The 19,956-nt window shown below is 39.2% G+C and overlaps 1 protein-coding gene across 1 annotated transcript; it reads right to left on the reverse strand.

The window, feature by feature from the left end:
• Nucleotides 1-3,151: 3,151 nt before the first annotated feature.
• Nucleotides 3,152-11,288, reverse strand: LOC107805080 (G-type lectin S-receptor-like serine/threonine-protein kinase At1g67520). Its single transcript, XM_075220630.1, is given in 11 exon segments — nt 3,152-3,862; nt 3,941-4,091; nt 4,184-4,421; nt 4,502-4,712; nt 4,803-4,999; nt 5,090-5,197; nt 5,296-5,662; nt 5,664-6,128; nt 10,121-10,266; nt 10,607-10,680; nt 10,795-11,288. Coding segments are annotated over 11 exon segments (2,790 nt in total). The 5' UTR covers nt 11,250-11,288; the 3' UTR covers nt 3,152-3,484.
• Between the last annotated feature and the right edge of the window lie 8,668 nt (nt 11,289-19,956).

The following is a 19,956-nucleotide window of genomic DNA, read 5'->3' on the forward strand; positions in this document are numbered from 1 at the left end:
CCTCGAACGTTTCTGATCAATGGTCCCCGAATGGCCATTCGAACTTGAGTTTGAGTAGCTCCTAGGCTCAATAGTCGATGAGGTAAGGTAGCTCTTGGGCTTGATAGTTGAGTGAGTGCACGCTCGAACATGAAATGAAAATATCCTTTAGGCCTTATGGCCAAGTGAGGACATGCTCGAACTTGAGACGAGGGGGCCTTGGGCTCGAAAGATAGTCCCCGAGTGAGAATTTTCTTGAACTCGGGTAGCCCTTGGGCTTAGTAGTCGAGTGAGTACTTGCTCGAACTCGAAATGAAGTTAGCCCTTACGCTTTATGGATAGTCCCCGAGTGAGGGTTCGCTCAAACTCGGGTTAAGAAAGCCCTTGGGCTTTTATGATCGAGTGAGGACTTGCTCGAGCCCGAAATAGAGTTAGCCCTTAGGCTTCTTTATATTGGCCATTAGGCTCTTTTATATCGGCCCTTAGGCTCTTTTGGGTTGGCCCTTAGGCTCTTTTATATCGGGCCGATTCGGCCTCTAAAGCGGCTATAAATTTTCCCTTTTTTGGCTAAAAGACTTATTGAAAATTTCTTTATGCCTTAGCATGTGTTTTTTGTACCCGTTGGGTTTTTCGAGGATTCAATCGATTAGAATCCATTCGTGTTAATGCCTATTGAAGCTTTTTCGAAGGTTGATGTTATCGAAACCTTTAAATTATTCGAGGGCTAATTTTATCGAAGCCTTTTTTGCTTTTGCTGAAGGTAGCCGAGTTTAACCGATTTTTCGAAGTATTTGAAGGCCTTTAATTTATGGCGGAAGTCGGACGTCTCCGAGCCGCATTATTTCGGTCGTAGCCTTTTACATGACCGTAGTCTTTAATATGGTCGTAGCCTTTTAATATGGTCGTAGCCTTCATATGTCTCTTGGACTTGTTTCCCGGCAGCCTTTCGAACTTGTCCGAAAGGTTAGTCCCCGAGTATGATGGCCTTGGCCTATATATCGGGGGGTGCCTCTTTGAGGTCTTATGATTTCGAACTTGGATAGCTCGAGCAGGTAGTCCCCGAGTGTTCGAGGTATGCTCGCATTTGGGTTAAGATAGCCCTTGGGCTTTTATAATCGAGCGAGGATTTGCTCAAACTCGAAGTAAAGTTAACCCTTAGGCTTCGTAGATAGTCCCCGAATGAGAGTTTGCTCGAACTCGGGTTAAGATAGCCCTTGGGCTTTTGTATTTGTTACAGATTTCGGACGCCCTCGATCCGTGTTAACTCAGCTGTAGCTTTTTTACTTCAAAACTTTCCCTTTAGGCTTATCTTCTGTTTCACTTCGAGCTTGACCGAAGAATTAGTCCCCGAGTGGGGTGGTCGTGGCCCATAAAATCGAGGATCGCTTTTAAGGTCTTATGGTCTCGAAATGTTAGCAGTTTAAACTTCCGTTGTGATCGGTCTTTAAGCCTGTTTATATAATAAATCAAGAGTATGAAATAGAAATTTTTTCTAGAAGCATGGGATATCAGCAAGGAAAGATATTTCTCTCAATACACGATTATACATGTGCGCATGTTTGATGTTAGGGCTCGAGTAACTTATATGGGCACGACTCATCTGACCGTTTGACCCTTACAACATTTTCCTATCAAGTCCTCATTATCATGAAGTAACTTCCTCGCAATAAAGCGGACATTCGAGGGTAATGCCTTCTAGATCTCGAGGATTATTTCAGGGAACCTCGGGTACCGTTGAACTGCCCTAAGTCAGCACGAACAATGGGTTCCTCATTAAAAACCTTGTCGGAAAAACCCATTTAGGGCAAAAATCGGTCCAAGGAAAGAAGAGTGCAATGCGTGCTTTAAGATTCAAATCTTCGTGTCGATTCTTGTTGATAGGCTGTAAGTGTTAGTCAAAAAAATAGAGAGAATCGGAATGGGGTTGTACCTTTATTCGGATTTTGGATATTTAACATGATTTTCCTCGGCATCAGGCCCTCGTGAATTTTGACCTCAACCATTTCTCCTCTCATTTTGTGCGAAGCTTCGCCTAGACCCGCTACCTCTATGGTCTCTATTGTACGGCTAATATCCATCTCTATTCGACCTCGACTCTTTATCGACGTCCCCTTTGATCCTACCCACGGGCCTGCTAGGATAAATGAACCCTAAATGAGTCCCCAGTTGATCATATTCGACTCTAATCTTCGACTCGTACCGATTATGCACGTCGGCCCAAGTGACAGCCGGATACTCGAGCAAACTTTGCTTCAACTGATGCGAAGCTATAAAATTTCGAGTTTTGAGACCTTGAGTTAAAGCTTGAACGGCCCAGTCATCGGTGACCAAAGGCAAATCCATTCTCTCCGCTTGGAACCGAGATACGAATTCCCTGAGCATCTCGTTTCCTTTCTGCCTTACCTTGAAAAGGTCCGACTTCCTCGTTGCAATTTTAATGGCTTCGGCGTGTGCTTTTACAAAAGAATCTGCAAGCATAGCAAATGAATCAATAGAATTAGGGGATAAGTTATGACACCAAATCAAGGCACCATTGGATAGAGTCTCCCCGAACTTCTTCAGCAGTACGGATTTAATTTCGTCATCTTCCAAGTCGTTTCCTTTGGTGGCGCATGTATACGAGGTGACGTGTTCATTCGGATCGATCGTCCCGTTATACTTGGGAATCTCGGGCAAACTTCTTAGGAATTGGCTTCGGAGCCGCACTAGGGGTAAAGGGTCTTTGCACGAACTTTTTAGAATCTAGTCCTTCTAAGATCGGGGGTGCCCCCAGTATTTGATCAAGACGGGAGTTATAAGTCTCCACTTTTTTGTCATTATCCTCGATCTTCTTCTCCCCGGAATCGATTCTCTTGGTGAGTTCCTCGAGCATCCTCATAATTGTGGTGTTATTAGAATCAGTACTGAAATAATCACTATTATCTTTAGCCCCACGGTGGGCGCCAAAGTGTTTACCTCGAAAATACGAGTAACAATTAAACTTGATTTGTGATTTTAATGATACGTGATTTAGTTCAATACCAATTAATAATCAAGAAATATGAAGTAGAAATGAAAGAAATAAATGAATCAAACCAATGTTACTCAGCAGTAGTGATCTCGAGCTCAGTAACCTCGAGATGGATTAACAACAATAAAGTAAGAACAATAAATGTAAAGGACAATTCTGATGAACAGTAAGCAAAAAGTAGAGAGTATATTCGTTTCTCAATGATTAGATGATATTACAAAATGATTGGGGTCCCCTTTATATAATAGAGGAACCCTAAATAAGGTATCTTTCTATTTACAGCAAGGAATATTCTTGATACAACTGTCTAACCGCCTAGTACGGAATCGTACGATCTTATTCCGGGATTTGCGCCATGATCTTGGGGACGTGGTAGGAATCTAGCTCATTCTGTTACAAATCCATAACGGTACTATTTCGAGGTCGAACATACTCGGCTTCGGTATTCCTCGTACTCCTATCTCCGGGCATTGCATTCTGTCTTCGAACTCGGATCTAGTCCCTCGAGCTAGAACTCGACCTTACCCGGAATCGGGCTTTGGACGACCTCTCGAGCCTATAAATCGAGTAGTCCCGATTTCTACCGTATACAGGTTCCAGATGAATTTGATTCAGCTTCATTTCTTCCTGTGAAAAATGCTGGTTGTTTCGCACGAGGCATTGCCATACCTTCATTACCAAGCATTGAGATAACATACCTTCATTACCAAGCATTGAGATAACATCAGACATTGTTGGCCTATCTGTTGCACCTTCTTGTACACATAATAGTCCGACATGAATAACTCGTAATAACAGTGTAGTGTCACACAGATCTCCAAGAGTTGGATCCTTCAATTCCAATGCACACCCTTCCTTCCATAGTTCCCACGCCTAATCCAGAATGATCAATTATCTCAAATTTCGTAATTTTAATACTTAAAACTTAAAAAAGGTGTCAAAAAAACTTACATAACCTAATAAGTTGAGTGTGCGATCAAATTGTTTTAAGCTAGTAGTTCTATGACCACTCACAATTTCAAGCATTAAGACTCCAAAACTGAAGACATCAGACTTGATTGAGAATGCTCCTTCAATGGCGAACTCGGGAGCCATGTAGCTACTGTGTAAAGACTGAAATTTCCTACTCAACCAGTATGAATATTCTACATGTTTTGTGAGTTGATATCAAGAAATAACACAAGCTCAACTCACTATGTTCCTACAACCCTGCGAGTCACTGCCTCCGTCTCGTTCTGTTTGAAAATTCTTGCCAAACCAAAATCAGCTATCTTGGGATTCATGTTTTCATCCAACAGCACATTACTAGCTTTAAGATCCCTATGTATCACTCTCATTCTTGAGTATTTGTGAAGATAGAGCAATCCTTGAGCAATTCCTTCAATAATGTCAAAACGTTTCTGCCAATCTAGTAGCTTCCTTCTTTCAGGATCTGCCAAAGACAGAAAGCATTTCATCAAAAATTTCGAAAACTACTTGATGATTACGTCTTTTTTTGGAATAATAACAAACTAAATAGGAAGAAGTCCAAGCTCTTGTTGGGCATGTACTCATATGTCAACATTTTTTCATCTCCATGAATACAACATCCTATAACTCGAACTAGATTTGTGTGCTGAACTTTGGCAATTAGTATAAGCTCATTCTTGAACTCCACAAGCCCTTGACCTGATGTCCTTGAAAGTCTCTTGACTGCAACCTCTCTCTCATCTGGAAATTTTCCCTTTCATAGATTTTTTTTAAAGGTAATTCAGTTATGCTGTGATGGTACTAAGCAAGTTTTTCGGGCACATATAACATGGTGTAAATATACCTTATAAACAGGTCCAAAACCACCCTCTTCGAGCTTGTTTTCACTCGAGAAGTTGTTTGTGGCTGCCAATATGAATCCAAAGCTATATATCTTCAAATTATGTACTTCCCCTCCATCTTCTTCTCTCAAATTTGTGTTGTTGAAGCTGTCTGACGCTTTCAACTTGCGTATATACTCTTCCTCCTTTTCTTTCTCATCTGTGCAAGAGAAGTTTGTAGATATAAATACATGATCCACATAATTGATAAACAACATACTAGTTACTAAATCACTTTTTGGAGATTTACCTTGTAGTTTGCGTCTTCTCATTATAATGTAGAAGATGAAACCAGATATAAGCAAAGGGATAACAACAGCTACAATAATCACTATCCATATCCAAGTTTTTTGTTTTCCTGCACCCATAGCATTAATGAATGCTATATGGTTGACCCTTGACCAGTACAATCTATATAAGTTAATAAACAATTGTATTCCTGATATAAAGATTTACTTTTAGATGATTTCGATGAAACCAGAACATATTTTTTCACTGGGATACCACTCTCATAGACTTGAAACTCTCCATTTCCGCTCCAAATTATGCAGCCTGTTTCAGCGCTGCTGGTGGTGAAGCCAACACAACTACAGTCCTCCCAGCACTTCTGCATACAATCACCAAGACTAATGCTTGCATTATCATAACAGTTAGAATAAGATCTATCAATAAAGTCTCCACTCTTTTGGTCAAATTTATCTCCATCCTTTTGGCACTCAGGCAACTGAGTAGAGACACAACCATCGTCACTTTCATAACCATAACAAAATTCATTATAAAGTGCGTATATAAGACCGTCTTCACAACCGCCAATAATAGAACCCATTCGAAGAGAATTCAAGACTTGGGAAACTTCCTTTTGGAGCGTCAAATTGGAAGAACACGCCATCTTTTTCAGACACCAAGCTGAGATTATACTGATATCTGTAAAAAGAATCATTCAAAGCAGTGAAGAATGGAAAGCCTTGATTTATCCAAGAGCCACTAGTCCAATAAACCCGGCCCCTTAGACGTATAACCAACTGAAATGCATCTTGAATGGACTCCAAACTTAAAGTAAAAGCCCCCGAGGCCGGAATATAACTACTCAACCAAGAAGTTAAAGTCCAATTCTGCTTTGTTGTAAGGTTATAACCAAGCTTCATACCAGGCAAAAGACAATCGGTAGGATGATCAAAGCTTTGCCATAAAGTACGATTTCGAGTTTCATCCTGAATTACAAACTTTCCAGAATCTTGAAGCCTAGATATTAAACTTCCTGTCGATGAAGGAGGGGCAATATTTGTTGACTAATTCTTCAAAACAGTTCAGTTGCACATCATTTGGTCGTGACTCCTTTTTAGCAGTAGTGGACTTATGTTTTACTTGTTTTTGTTTTCTTGTTAGTTTTACAGCATTATCAATTAGTAGTGGACCATGTTTCCCATTTTTCCTCATTTTTTCCATTATCTATTAGTTGCTATTTTTTAGACTTACCAGTTAAATTGTAAGCCTATAAAAGGCAGTAGGTGTTCTTGTTTTCTAGTGAAGTGAATTGAGCAGTAAAAAAGCTTTCTTTCGTATATCTCTTTTATAGCTTCTGCCTTTATTTCCAACATATTTGCTATCAGAGCAATTAGAAAAAGAAGTGGGTTACAACATAAATCTTCATTCTTTTCTATTTCCAGGTTTCACTCTAACTCTTCCGCACCAAATAGTTAAGTTAGAGAGAAAGTTCTAAACACAAACCAGAGACAAAAATCGCAGCAAATTCAAACTCTAACACTAACTCCCAACATCTTCCAATTTTCAAAGGGGTGAATTATCATTTTTGGAGTCTTAAGATGAAGACTCTCTTCGAGTCTCAGGAATTATGGGACTTGGTGGAGAATGGATTTCCAGACCCGGATGAAGGCCGCACAATGGCTGCGGGAAAATCGCAAGAAGGATTCGAAGGCACTGTTTCTGATTCAACAAGCCCTTGATGATGATATCTTCCCCCGAATTTCAGCAGCAGAGACTTCCCATGAAGCTTGGGAAATTTTGCAGCAGGAGTATATGGGAGATGAGAAGGTAATTGCAGTAAAATTGCAAACTTTGCGTCGTGATTTTGAAACTTTGAGCATGAAAAATAATGAATCGGTGCAAGATTATATGTTTAGAGTCTCTTCCATTGTTAATCTCATGAAATCTTTTGGGGAGATTGTAAGTGATGAAATTGTTGTAGCAAAGGTGTTGAGGTTTAACCAATAAATTTGAGCAGGTGGTTGCTGCAATTGAAGAATCCAAGGATTTATCTGATTATTCATTTGATGAATTAATGGGTTCCTTGTTAGCACATGAACATAGGTTAAACAGGTCTCATGAGAAAATTGAAGAAAAAGCATTCCAGGTGAAAGAGGAGGCATCTTTCTCCAGAGAAAAAATCGGCAATTTTTTTTGGCAGAGGTAGAGGAAGAGGTGGATTGCGTGGTCGAGGTCGAGGACGCGGTAGAGGCAGAGGTCAATTTACTGAGACACGTCAGTCCAAGAATGACATGCAATGCCGATATTGCAAAAAGCACGGTCATATTGAATCATATTGCTGGACTAAGCAAAAAAATGAGCAGAAGCATGCCAATTTCTCAGAGAAAGTTAAGAGGAGGAAAGTAAGTTGTTCATGGCTCATTCTCCAATTTCTAACTCTTCTGATGGTGTTTGGTTCATTGATAGTGGATACTCGAACCATATGTCTGGCACAAGGTCTTTGTTTAGAGACCTCGATGAGTCACAGAAGAGTGAAGTTCGACTTGGTGATGACAAGCAAGTTCGAGCTGAAGGCAAAGGTACCATAGCCATAAAGACAATACAGGGTAATGTTAAACTTCTCTGTAATGTGCAATTTGTTCCTAGTTTGGCTCATAATTTACTGAGTGTTGGACAATTGATGGCTAGTGGTTATTCTATTCTGTTTGATAATGGAGAATGTATTGTTAGTGATAAAAAATTTGGTCAGACTATTGCAGTTGTGCCTGTGACACAGAACAACATGTTTCCCCTTAATGTTTCAAATGTTGTGAAAAATGCTTTAGTTGCTAAAGGTGTTAATGAAACTCAGCTTTGGCATCTTCGCTATGGCCATTTAAATATTAATGGGCTAAAATTGTTGACTAAGAAGAATATGGTTGTTGGGTTACCAGAAATTGGGGAGCTTAATTTGTGTGAAAGTTGCATTTTTGGGAAACAAAGTAGGAAATCCTTTCCAGTAGGACAATCGTGGAGGGCTACATGTTGTCTTGAGCTTGTACATGCTGACTTGTGTGGACCAATGAAGACTGAGTTGAGTCGCTTGATGGGAGTCAATTTTTTATGCTATTTACCGATGATTATAGCCGTATGAGTTGGGTTTACTTTCTGAAATTTAAATCAGAAGCTTTTGAGAATTTCAGAAATTTCAAGGCACTCGTGGAGAAGCAATCAGGCTGCAACATAAAGATTCTTCGCACAGATCGTGGTGGTGAATTTTTATCTAATGATTTTAATTTATTTTGTGAAGAGAATGGAATTTGCAGGGAGCTTACAACACCGTACACACCACAACAAAATGGCGTTGCCGAGCGAAAAAATCGTACGGTGGTTGAGATGGCCAGAAGCTTACTTAATGCAAGAGGACTTCCAGTTCATTTTTGGGGAGAGGCAGTGGCAACAGCTGTGTACCTCTTAAACATCTCTCCAACAAAAGCAGTTTTGGATCAGACTCCATATGAAGCATGGATGGGACGAAAACCACGAGTGCACTTGAAAGTCTTTGGTTGTATAGCTTATGCTTTGGTTAATTTACGCTCTAAACTTGATGAAAAATCAGAAAAATGCATTTTCATTGGTTATAGTCCTCAATCCAAAGCATATAGACTATATAATCCTACTAATGGCAAAGTGATTATCAACAGGAATGTGGTGTTTAATGAAGAAGCAGCTTGGGAGTGGATGACAAGAAGGAAGATTCATCAGTCCATATTCCATTTCACACAGAAGAGGAGCATATGGATATACTTGAATCAGGAAGTTCGGATCCTTCCTCTCCTGGTAGCAATAATACTGATTTCTCTTCTCATGGAAGTACCAAAAATTCTACTCCAGCAAGCTCTCATTCTCCAACTTCGGCATCATCCAGCAAAACTCCACCAACAAAGTTCAGATCACTGAAAGATGTTTATTCAGCTTGTAGTTTTGCCTTGTTAGCTGTTGATCCACTGTATTATGAAGAAGCTGCAGAGCAACCAGAGTGGAAGAATGCAATGATTGAAGAGATTCAGTCCATTGAGAAAAATCAGACCTGGGAGCTAGTTGATTTGCCAGAAGGGAAGAACGTTATCGTGCTAAAATGGATTTTTAAAACAAAATACAATGCTGATGGAAGCGTCAAAAGGCACAAAGCTCAACTTGTTGCAAAAGGATACTCCCAACAACAAGGCATCGACTTTGAAGAGACGTTCTCACCAGTAGCTCGCTTTGAAACGGTTAGAACTATTCTAGCCTTGGCTGCTCAACTTGGTTGGCCTGTGTACCAATTTGATGTTAAGTCTGCTTTCCTAAATGGTGACTTACAAGAAGAAGTATATGTTTCCCGACCTGAAGGCTTCATTTCTAGTGAAGGCAAGAGCAAAGTATATAGATTGAAAAAGGCATTGTATGGTCTGAAGCAAGCTCCTCGGGCATGATATAGTAAAATTGACTCTTTTTTTCAAGAGAACCAGTTCAGAAGAAGTGAGAATGAACCTACACTCTATGTGAAGAAGCGAGGTAATGGTGATTTTCTTGTTGTCTGTCTTTATGTAGATGATATTATATATATGGGCTCTTGTGAATCGATTGTTGCTAAATTTAAGAATTGCATGATGAGTAAATTTGAGATGTCCGACTTAGGTATGTTGCATTATTTTCTTGGGCTTGAGATAAAACAAGGTCTGGATGGGATTTTTATTTTGCAAAGAAAATATGCTACTGAACTTTTGCAGAGGTTCAACTTGCTGAACTGTAATCCATCTCCAACGCCCATGAATATGAATGAGAAGCTGGTACTCGAAGATGGTACAGGTGCAGCAAATGCTTCTTATTTTAGAAGCTTGGTTGGTGGTTTAAATTACTTCTCGCACACAAGGCCCGATATAGCGTTCTCTGTCAGTTTGATTTCAAGGTTCATGCATAGTCCCTCAAAGCAACACCTAGGTGCAGCCAAGAGGATTTTGCGATATGTTGCTGGCACAACAAGTTATGGAATTTTTTACTCAAAAGTATCAGATTTCAGGTTAGTTGGCTTTACTGATAGTGACTGGGCAGGTAGCTTGGATGATTGCAAGAGCACATCTGGGAATGTTTTCAATCTTGGTTCTGGAGCAATCTCATGGAGTTCAAAGAAACAAGATATAGTGGCTTTGTCATCTTCGGAAGCAGAATACATGGCTGCAACTACATCAAGTTGTCAAGCTGTCTGGTTAAGAAAATTGTTAGCGGATCTTCAACAGGAGCAGATTGGTCCAACTGAAATATGGTGTGACAACAAGGCAACAATTGCTATGACAAAGAATCCTGCTTTTCACAGTAGAACGAAGCACATCGACACTCGCTATCACTTCATTCACAATCTAGTCATTGGTGGAGTAATCTCAATGGAATTTTGTGGCACAAATGATCAAGTTGCTGATGTTCTTACGAAATCGCTGCCTCGCAACAAGCATGACTTCTTCAGACTACAAATGGGCGTATATGATTTTGAAGAAAGGGGGAGTGTTGACTAATTCTTCAAAACAGTTCAGTTGCACATCATTTGGTCGTGACTCCTTTTTAGCAGTAGTGGACTTATGTTTTACTTGTTTTTGTTTTCTTGTTAGTTTTACAGCATTATCAATTAGTAGTGGACCATGTTTCCCACTTTTCCTCATGTTCTCCATTATCTATTAGTTGCTATTTTTTAGACTTAGCAGTTAAATTGTAAGCCTATACAAGGCAGTAGGTGTTCTTGTTTTCAAGTGAAGTGAATTGAGCAGTAAAAAACCTTTCTTTCGTATATCTCTTTTATTGCTTCTGCCTTTGTTTCCAACAATATTCACAACTGTCTTCCCTCCACTGGTGATTTTCAATATTCCTGTAGAATCTACGGTGAGCAATCCTGAGTTGTTCAATATAGGTGTATTCGGATTGGCTATCCATAATTTCTTATCTTATGGATCACCTGCATACCATATTCCAAGATAATTTTTATCCGTTTGTGGGATAGAGAAAAACCCTAACTTAAACTTTCCACCTTTTGAATCAAGTACTTGTGAGTGATTGAGTTCATCACCAGGCTTCATTGAGGTTATTGCAGCTACAGATGAAAGGTTAACGATACATTTTTTGCTGCAGAATAAGGTCAAGATGACGAAGAAGATGTGATTGGCTAAAGATTCCATTTTGGCAGCTAGAAAAAAAAAAAACAGTTGCTGCAGATAATAATAGTATGATCATCTCTTTTCGGTTGTTCAAAGCCAAAAGTGTAGCTCAGAATAGTCAATGATTTGAAACATTTTTCAGCAAGATTTTTTCAAGTTTTTTCTGAGTACAAATGATATCTGAACATCTTTCTTGTAGGAAAGCTTGTGGAAAGAGACTATCATGACTTTTCATAGCAACAATTTTGACCAATTTATATTTGGTGTCTGTTGTTTTTTCTTCGACTTTTCTATTTTATTTTCTTCTTTCCTGCTTTTTCAAATAAAACCACCAGGAAGTAGTTGATTTCTATTGATAAAACCAAAAAGTGAACAAACAATTTGCGGGGGAAGACTAGATCAAGACCTCCTAAGCTGTAGTACCATGATCAAGCAAAAGGTCAAAATTTAAAAACAGACAAGAGTCAATAAATGACGAGGATTTAAAATCCTAAGGTTGCTTTCTAATGAATGTAGTTTAACATTTAAGACCAGAAATGCAAAACATCTCAAATCTTAATATGATGAATGCCCAGCTTTAAAGTGTAGGCGTATATACAAAGAAAACACTTGTTTTATGTTCTGTTTGTCATGCTCGTTAAACTTAATATCTCCAGCAAGAATTGAAGTCTAGTTGAATTTTTTCTCTTTCAATTTCTCATACAGAAAAGTTTAGCTGGAAGTTTTAATTCTCGTGACTAGAATATAGATTAAAATTATCTTTCCGTCAACAAAATCAGAAGAGCCAAAATAAATCAAGTCCCTGGGATCAAATTTCCAAGTTTGATAAAAAAGAACGATCAAACTTTTTTACAGAGACAAGTGTCAAGTCTTACAAAGTTCTTGGTGATATATTACTGGAAATGAAGCTATAAATGACCGCAACATTGACAAATATGCACAAGGATGGAATATAGATAGTGCAGTGATCAAAATTTGACCTGGGCAGGTCCAACCACATCCGAAGCCAAGTTCAGCTCAAACTAGTCCATCCTGACCTACGCGATGTCCCACCATTGGATGGTATTACCTTCCCTCAGCATGCACGATGCGAGCAAAAATTTACTGGTGTCTCCCGTTGTGCCTGGTATTTAACCTTTGTACGTGTTTTTATAAGAAACTTTCAAATATAAGTCAAGCGGCATAACTCCTCCCATCTAATAATCCAATACTATAGAAGCACGTATACAAACAAGCACAGAGAATTCACAATTAAGGGGTTGGGAATTTTCAGGAAGATAAATCAAGAAGATATTTTCAAGGATATACTTTATTGAATTTGATTTATTTGAAGGATTTTCATGGCAGGATGTAAAGTAAAGCCTTCTGGATGATAAAAAAGGTTTCTGAAAGAGTACTTGATAACTTTGTATGTACTAATTTGTCTTATTTTATCTTCGTGGAATTAGGCATCACTAAAATATGTGATATTACTGGCACGTTTAGCCAATTTCACAAAATATGCAGAATGAAGATAGTACTAAATATTCTTGATCCATAGAACTTGTCAATAATTGAACAAGACAAGCAAGTTTTGATGATGCAACAGAACTTGTGAATCAATGTTATGTACGCTGTCATAATTTGTGAATATGACAAGTTTTGTCCATCCGGTAGAACTTGGGAATAACTTGTATAACAGCCAAGTTATTTTTGCACAAATTTCTCAAAGGGGAATAAATTTAAATAGTGGTTTTAAATGATCCTATTTAATTTGTGCAAATCTTCCCCAAATATTCGACCAGCCCCCAAAATCTAGATGACTTCACCCAACTCTCAGCCACTTCCCTAACTTGGTATAACTTGGTCAGGTCGTTTGAGCATGTGAACCTACTATAAAATGGCCTCTAATTCAAATAGATGCATGAACTTGCACTCAAATACTACTTACTAAATCCTCTCAGGATCACTCTCAATTCTCTTTGCCGTAAGACTAGGATGACAATGGGGAGGGCAATAGTAGGGCGGGGCAGAAGGCAGGGGCTTAACGGGGCGGGGCAGAAGGCAGGGGCTTAACGGGGCGGGGCAGGGTAGGGCAGGTGAAAAAACAGTTTCAAAAAAATATTAAGCAGGGCAGGGCAGGTGATGGGAAATAACGGGAGGCTATTGTGAAATATTGTGGAATGTCTGTAAATTAAATGGGCGTCCATATATGGAATCTGAGATCTCTAATCTTTGTAATCTTCATCTTTTATCTTTCTTTTTCGAAGTTGATAATTTGCTTTAGAAGTATTATTACTTAGATCACATATACAACATGAGTACTTTGTCCCCAGCAAGGTAGATTTAAAACGATTATTCATTTTTTGTTCAAATTATTTATATACACATATAAAAGAATTAAAATATATACATATCAAACTATTACACTTATAATTTAGGAGGGTTTAAAAAAAATAGAAAAGGGCGTAATTAATTCTACATATGGGGCCACGGGAAGCTCAATTCCAGTATTACATGTGAGTTTTGGGAAGATACAAAAAGAAAAACATATAACTAATTAATAAGAGGGAAAGTGAAAAAAAATTAAAACAAACTTAAACAGGGCGGGGCAGGGCATAGTGGAGTGTGGCAGGGTAGGGCAAAATTTTGTGAAAATGCTAAACGGGGTAGGGCGGGTCAAAATCTTAACAGGTCAAGGCTTGCCCTGCCCTACACTATTGACATCCCTACGTAAGACACATTTTCTAGCCTATTTATTTCTTAGGGATAGTAGCTTAGCTCGGGTAATCGATATAAATGAAAGGCTTAATATTGATTTATTATGTATGAATAACTAAGATCCAATAACTATTGATCTGTGATAGTAGAACTAGAGGTCAGTCCCCTTTCTCTAGCTATTTGAATCCTAGGGAATCTTAGCATTCAAGGTAACCGTGAGATCTGATGTTCAAATCTCAATAGACACAAAAGATATTATGTGATTTTTTCTTTGGTGGATAAAGTTAACAATACCCTATGAAATAAGTGCGGCAAGCTGGCCTGGCATCATCGACTTAAGAAAAGTCCTAGAGGATTGTGGAAGTTGTCTCTTGCTACTGCTGCTGAAGGAGTTGAAAGATTTATGTCTTAATCTTTGATCTAACTATCTATTTAGTATTCAAAATTGGCTACTTGGACGCCCCAATTGTAACAAATCAAGCTCTATAAAGCACCAATCAACTAAGATTTTTGCTGCTTTTTTATATATTATCTATTGTTTCTTGCATTTACTAACTTTATTTTTGCTTTAATCTCAATTCGAACGTTATCAGTAGTCAGTAATTAGTCGGTGTAATTTGACATCCACCAGTAGGTCTGCCCATTTCTCCAGTCAAGGAAAAAGCTGGTTAATTTGGATTTGGAAAATTTTGTTTCACTAGTTGATTCGGATTACTCCACATTTTGGAAAGGTGATTTAGCAATAAAATACAGTAGGGACTAATTATGCAACGCTACAACTACACGTGAGGTGGCTGAGTTGAAGTTAGTTAACGGATTATGGGGCTAATATTAAATGATAAAGAGTAGCACACAACGTGACAGTTTGTACTATTTTTTTTTATAACCATCTAATATCCAAAATCTACTGGTTCAACTAAATCAGAATTCCGCTGGTGCGTAGATCCCATTTAAGGAGAAAATTTCTGCCAAGGATTTATTCATCCTCAAGTAACAGATTATATACGGATATATATCTGCTCATACACTTGCCTTGAACTTACCTTCAGATGATTGTCCTCCCACTTATTCTCTTTTTTATTAAACACAAGAAGTTTTGTTTTGTTGTCAATACACTATCAAACATCCTATATGTTTCTTTCTTAAACATATTGGTTTCACGTAGACCATTTTGTTTTCAAAAATATTCTCCCATATGTTGTGGTTTTCACGACGCCATCAAGCTGCCAATTTTAACTTATTCCAATATTACATCATTTGATGACTCTCTCTGACACACAACTTAAAAAAGAAAAGAATAACCAGAGATGAACTCCTTTTTGTTTTTTGATATATCAAAGTGAGGAAAATAAGGTATTCCACCGTGCATATATCCTTGAAAGTTTCACAACCAGCTGTAGCTTGCATATATAAAATTCATCATGTTAACTAAGCCTTTGGCATGTCCTACAAATACTCCATATAACCTACTCGACAAAACAAATCAAAAAAATCATTGTTTTTCTTCTCTTTTAATTTTATAGTGCTGAAATGGAAGAAAATACCTATGAGATGGAAAGCGCTTCAACTCGAAGGCCAAGAGCAATGGAAGATGAAGAGGACATATCTAGACAAGATGTTCATAAACTCCAGAAGGCTGTTGATGAGGATGATTATAGAGGATATGGAGGAGATGATCAAGAGATAAAGCCAACAAAATCTGAAGTTTTTGGATGGTATTTGTATGGGATCATGTGTTCATACTTCATTCACACTGTGTTGATTCCAATTGTTTTCCCTCTCATAGTCAGCCAGACATTTTATTAGCCACAGCAACCTCAGCTTGGAATTATGAAGACTCCCAAAGGTTTGGAGTGCAGAAAAAGGGAGTTACGATTGTAAGTTCTTATAAACTGAACTTGTTTGAAAATATTTGATTTTTAGAAAAAAAAAAGAGAACTCATCTATTACTTTTTTAGCAGATTTACCCTTACTATTCCACTTAGTGAAGTATTAATTAATCACGTGAGCAACAAGGGAAATTTAAACAAATATACTCCCTTTTTTTTCACTTGATCTTCTCCTACTTCTTTGCAAAATTAGGGGAAATGGGTCTTACTTTACTTTACACCAGAACTCTTCATCTTTTCACCTCAACTAAATATATCTATATGAAAAATGTTTTGTAGCTAACTATCACGACCCAAAACCACCCTGTCGTGATGACGCCTATCGTGGAAATAGACAAGTCGACTCTTTACCAAAAACAACGTGATATTTCATTTTCAAAGATAAATTCACGCTATTTAATAATAAAACTTCATACAGAACATCTCAATAACAAAAGTGCGGAAAGAAAAGCCTGACATCGGGGTGTCACTAGTTATGGGCATCTACCAAGAACTGTCCGATAATACTAAGACTAATACAGTCTGGAAAATACCGAATAACATCTATAGGAAGATAGGAGGAAGAAGAGTAGGGCTGTGATCGCTATGCAGCTACCTTGCTAACTCCAATAGATTCGCGACGGATGAAATCAACACTCGCTAGCATGTCCAGCAACCCCTGGATCTGCACACAAGGTGCAGAGATTAATGTGACTACGCCAACTCAGTAAGTAATAACAGTAAATAGAGGTTGAGAAGCAGTGACAATCAATAAAAACACATGAAGTTCATATCATGAAATCTCAGTAAAAAATACAACAGGCTTTTGAAAGCAGAGTTTGAATCAAATCAGTTCATTTAAAACTCAATTCAGCAAAATTATTTGAAGATATTTTTCAACAGTTCTCAAACAGAGGCTCGATGCAACAGTGAGCAAAATAATGATAACATAACCAGTCCCTCGGGCAAAATATCACTCATATACAGCCCATCAGGCAAAACTCACAGTCACTCATATACAGCCCCTTGGGCATACCTCACCATCACTCACAATCAGGGTACCCGCGCTCGCTAGGGGTGTGCAGACTCCGGAGGGGTTCTTTCAACCCAAGCGCTATAACAAGTCACCTCGTGACATAAATCAATCAGGCCCTCGGCCTCACTCAATCATGAATCAGTATAACATGTTGCGGCGTGCAGCCCGATCCTATAAATATCCACACAAAATAGGCCCTCGTCCTCACTCAGTCATAAACTTCTCAAGCCACTCGGGTTATCAGTAAAAGCAGGGTGCTCAGCCCAAAACAATATTTTATATGCATCAAAACAGAGTAATAAAAATTGAGTTATGAAACCAATTAGTATAACATGACTGAGTATAGATTTTCAACCGAAAACAATGAGAGGATAATAAGAAAGAGGCCCCTAAGGGTCCAAACAGCTCTGGCACAAGGCCCAAATATGGCATCCAGCCCAATTTACAGAAATTATTTCTAAAACACATAAGTATCATATAATTTCAACCAAATACGCAACTTATAGTTGCTACGGGACGGACCAAGTCATAATTCCCAATGGTGCACGCCCACACGCCCCGTCACCTAGCATGCGCGTCACCTCAAAATAGTAAAACGACATAAAATTCGGGGTTTCATACCCTCAGGACTAGATTTACAATCATTACTTACCTCAAACCGCTCAAATTCCTACTCCGCGATGCTCTTGCCCCTCCACTCGGCTTCCAATCTCTCCGAATCTATTCACAACCAGAACAATACCATCAAAATGTGCTAATGGAATAAATTCCACAAGAAAAACTAGTTAATTAGGCACAAATCCCGAAATCCTCTCAAACCGCCCCCCTCCCCCGGCCTATGTCTCGGAATCCGATAAAAATTACAAAACTAGAAAGCTCTTTCACTCATGAGTCCATACATACAAAGATTTATCAAAATCCGACTCCATTTGACCCCTCAAATCCCCAAATCAAATTCTCTAATTCTCAAGCCCTAATCCCTTCACTTTCATCCCTAATTTATACTAATTACATGCTTAAACAACTGAAAATCATCATAATCACGAGTATTAGGCTCAAGTAACTTACCTCAATGAAAACCCTTCTAATTCCCTCTTCAAAACTCTTCGAAAGCTTCAAAATCCAAATAGCAATGGTGAAGAATACCCAAAAATTCGTGAAGTGTGCATTATATACCTTCTGCCCAGGCATCTCGCACCTGCGACCCTTTTCTCGCACTTGCACGACCACTCATGCGGTCCAAACAATCGCACATGCGGAAGTCACTTATCCGCCTAGATCTCGTACCTGCGGCCAGGCCTTGCCCCTGCGGGCTCATAGGTGTGCACCTTCCTCAGCTCCCAAAACTTCGCATCTGCGACCCCTTTCTGCTTCTGCGGACCTCGCACTTGCAGTTCCCACTCCGCAGGTGCGAAAACATCAAAAGCAATAGCTTCAGCTGCACAATTCCATTTTCAAATCCTCTGTTAACCATCCGAATTCATCCCGAGGCCTTCGGGACCTCGACCTAAAATACCAACAAGTCACATATCAACATACAAACTTAGTCGAACCTTCGGAACACTCAAAACAACACCAAAACACCAAATTACCCTCAGATTCAAGCCTAAGAACTTCTAAACTCCCAATTTTCGCAGATGATGCCGAAACCTACCAAACCTCGTCCAAATGACCTGAAATTTTGCACACATGTCACAAATGACACTACGAACTTATTTCAACTTCCGGAATCCCATTCCGACCCTGATATCAAATTTTCCACTACCGACCAACATCGCCCAAATTCCAATTTCACCAATTCAAGTCAAATTCTACCACAGACTTTCAAATTACATTCCGGGCGCGCTCCCAAGTCCAAAATCACCTAACAAAGCTAATCGAACCATAAAAATCCAAATCCAAGATCGTTTACTCATAAGTCAACATCCGGTTGACTTTTTCAATTTATGCTTGTAAATAGGAGACTAAGTGTCTCATTCCATACCGAAACCACTCCGGACCCGAACCAACCAACACGATATGATAAAATACAACTGAGGAACATATAAGGAAGCATATATGGGGGAGACGGGGCTATAACACGAAATGACCGGTTGGGTCGTTATATCCTCCCCCTCTTAGACAAACGTTCATCCTCGAACGAGTCTACAAACATACCTGAAGCCTCAAATAGGTGTGGATATCTACTCCGCATATCTCGCTCGGTCTCCCAAGTAGCCTCCTCCACGGGCCGACCTCTCCACAGCACCTTCACTGAAGCTATATTCTTTGATCTCAATTTTCGGACTTACCGCTCCAAAATAGCCACTAGCTCCACATCATATGTCAAATCAGCATCTAACTGAACCGTGCTGAAATACAAAAATGAGATGGATCGCAGATATGCTTTCAGAGCATAGAAACATGAAATACCGGATGCACACCCGACAAGCTAGGTGGCAAAGCAAGCTTATAAGCCACCTCCCCAATCCTCCGAAGTACCTCAAGAGGCCCAATGAACCGAGGGGTCAACTTGCCCCTCATCCCAAATATCATAACATCATGGGTGAAACCATTAGTAGAACCTTCTCCCCAACCATATAAGACACATCACGAACCTTTCTGTCAGCATATCTCTTTTGTCTTGACTACACTGTATGAAGTCGTTCCTGAATCATCTTCACCTTGTCCAAAGCATCTTGTACCAAGTCTGTACCCAAAAACCTTGCCTCGCCCGGCTCAAACCAACCTACTGGATATCTACACCGCCTCCCATATAAAGCCTCATATGGAGCCATCTGAATACTCGACTGATAACTGTTGTTGTAAGCAAACTCCGCGAGCGGTAGAAACTGGTCCTATGAACCCCCAAAATCAATGACACAAGCGTGCAACATGTCCTCCAATATCTGAATAGCGCACTCGGACTGTCCGTCCATCTGATGGTGAAAAGTTATTCTTAACTCAACCTGAGTACCCAACTCTCACTACACGACCCTCCAAAACTGCGATGTAAATTGAGTACCTCTATCTGAAATGATAGAAACTGGGACACCATGCAGGCGAACAATCTCTCGGATATAAATCTCAGCCAACCGCTCTAAAGAATAAGTAGTACACACAGGAATGAAGTGCACAGACTTGG

Source organism: Nicotiana tabacum, chromosome 1 (assembly GCF_000715075.1).
Source record: "Nicotiana tabacum cultivar K326 chromosome 1, ASM71507v2, whole genome shotgun sequence".
Taxonomy (NCBI): domain Eukaryota; kingdom Viridiplantae; phylum Streptophyta; class Magnoliopsida; order Solanales; family Solanaceae; genus Nicotiana; species Nicotiana tabacum.